We start from the raw sequence: 949 nt of genomic DNA, 5'->3' as shown, positions 1-949 counted from the left end.
CTTGTGGTTGGTTACAACTTGGACTGGATGGTCATTGTTCAGAATGTATCTCCTCCATTCTTTTAATACTTGAACTATTGCTAAAAGTTCTGTGTTTGCAACGTCGTAGTTGAATTCTGCGGGGGTTATTGTCTTGGATTGATAAGACACTGGCCTCCATTTTCCATCTTGGCATTGTTGCGATAGTATGCCTGAACATACAAACTTTCAGGTGTCCGTTTCAATCATTGTTCTTCGGTTTGGGTCGAAGTGTACCAGTATTGGTCGTGATGTCCGATGTGTCCGGATGGCCTTGTATGCTTTTTGTTCTGTTTCTCCCTATTCCCATTTCTTGTCTTTCTTGGTTAGGTTATAGAGTGGTTTTACAAGCCCGCTAAACCCTTCTATAAACCTTTGGTAAAAGTTGTAGAATCCTATAAAGCATTGAATATCTGTTTTGTTATTTGGTTTGGCCCAATCCCATATTGCTGCTGTTATGACTGGATTGACCTTGACCCCGCTCTAATTGATGATAAATCCCAGGTATTCAGTTTCTTCTTTGTCCAATTCGCATTTCGTGGCTTTGATCTTCATTTCTAATCCTTGTATTATGGCTATAATATTGCTGACATCCTTCTGATGTTGTTGCATGGTTTCGGAGTAGATGAGTACATAGTCTAAGTATACGATGGAACCTATATCGAGGTACTTATTGAGGACCGTGTTGATCTATCTTTGGAATGAAGCCCGGGTATTAGTTAGCCCGAAAGGCATAACCAAGTATTCGAATATCCCGTATCTTGAGGCGAATGTAGTCTTCCATTCGTCTCCTCTTTTGATGTATATATTGTAGTATGTGTCCTTGATGTTGAGTTTGGTGAAGTAATTTGAAGACCGTAGTCTATCCAGTCCCTCTCCGATTAAGGGTAGTGGTAAAGTTACATACTAGCAGTGGGAAGAGGGTGGAGGG

The 949-nt window shown here is 40.8% G+C and overlaps 1 protein-coding gene across 1 annotated transcript; it reads right to left on the bottom strand.

The window, feature by feature from the left end:
- Positions 1-220: 220 nt before the first annotated feature.
- GSTUM_00010740001 (uncharacterized protein) lies at positions 221-630 on the bottom strand (the record flags this gene model as incomplete). The annotated part of the gene is made up of 3 exons (XM_002841489.1): positions 221-308; positions 496-560; positions 610-630. 3 exons carry the CDS (start codon positions 628-630, stop codon positions 221-223), a joined length of 174 nt encoding a protein of 57 aa, XP_002841535.1.
- Between the last annotated feature and the right edge of the window lie 319 nt (positions 631-949).

Source organism: Tuber melanosporum (assembly GCF_000151645.1).
Source record: "Tuber melanosporum whole genome shotgun sequence assembly, scaffold_74, strain Mel28".
Taxonomy (NCBI): domain Eukaryota; kingdom Fungi; phylum Ascomycota; class Pezizomycetes; order Pezizales; family Tuberaceae; genus Tuber; species Tuber melanosporum.
The sequence above is the reverse complement of the archived record's forward strand: the minus strand, read 5'-3'. Positions and strand labels throughout refer to the sequence as shown.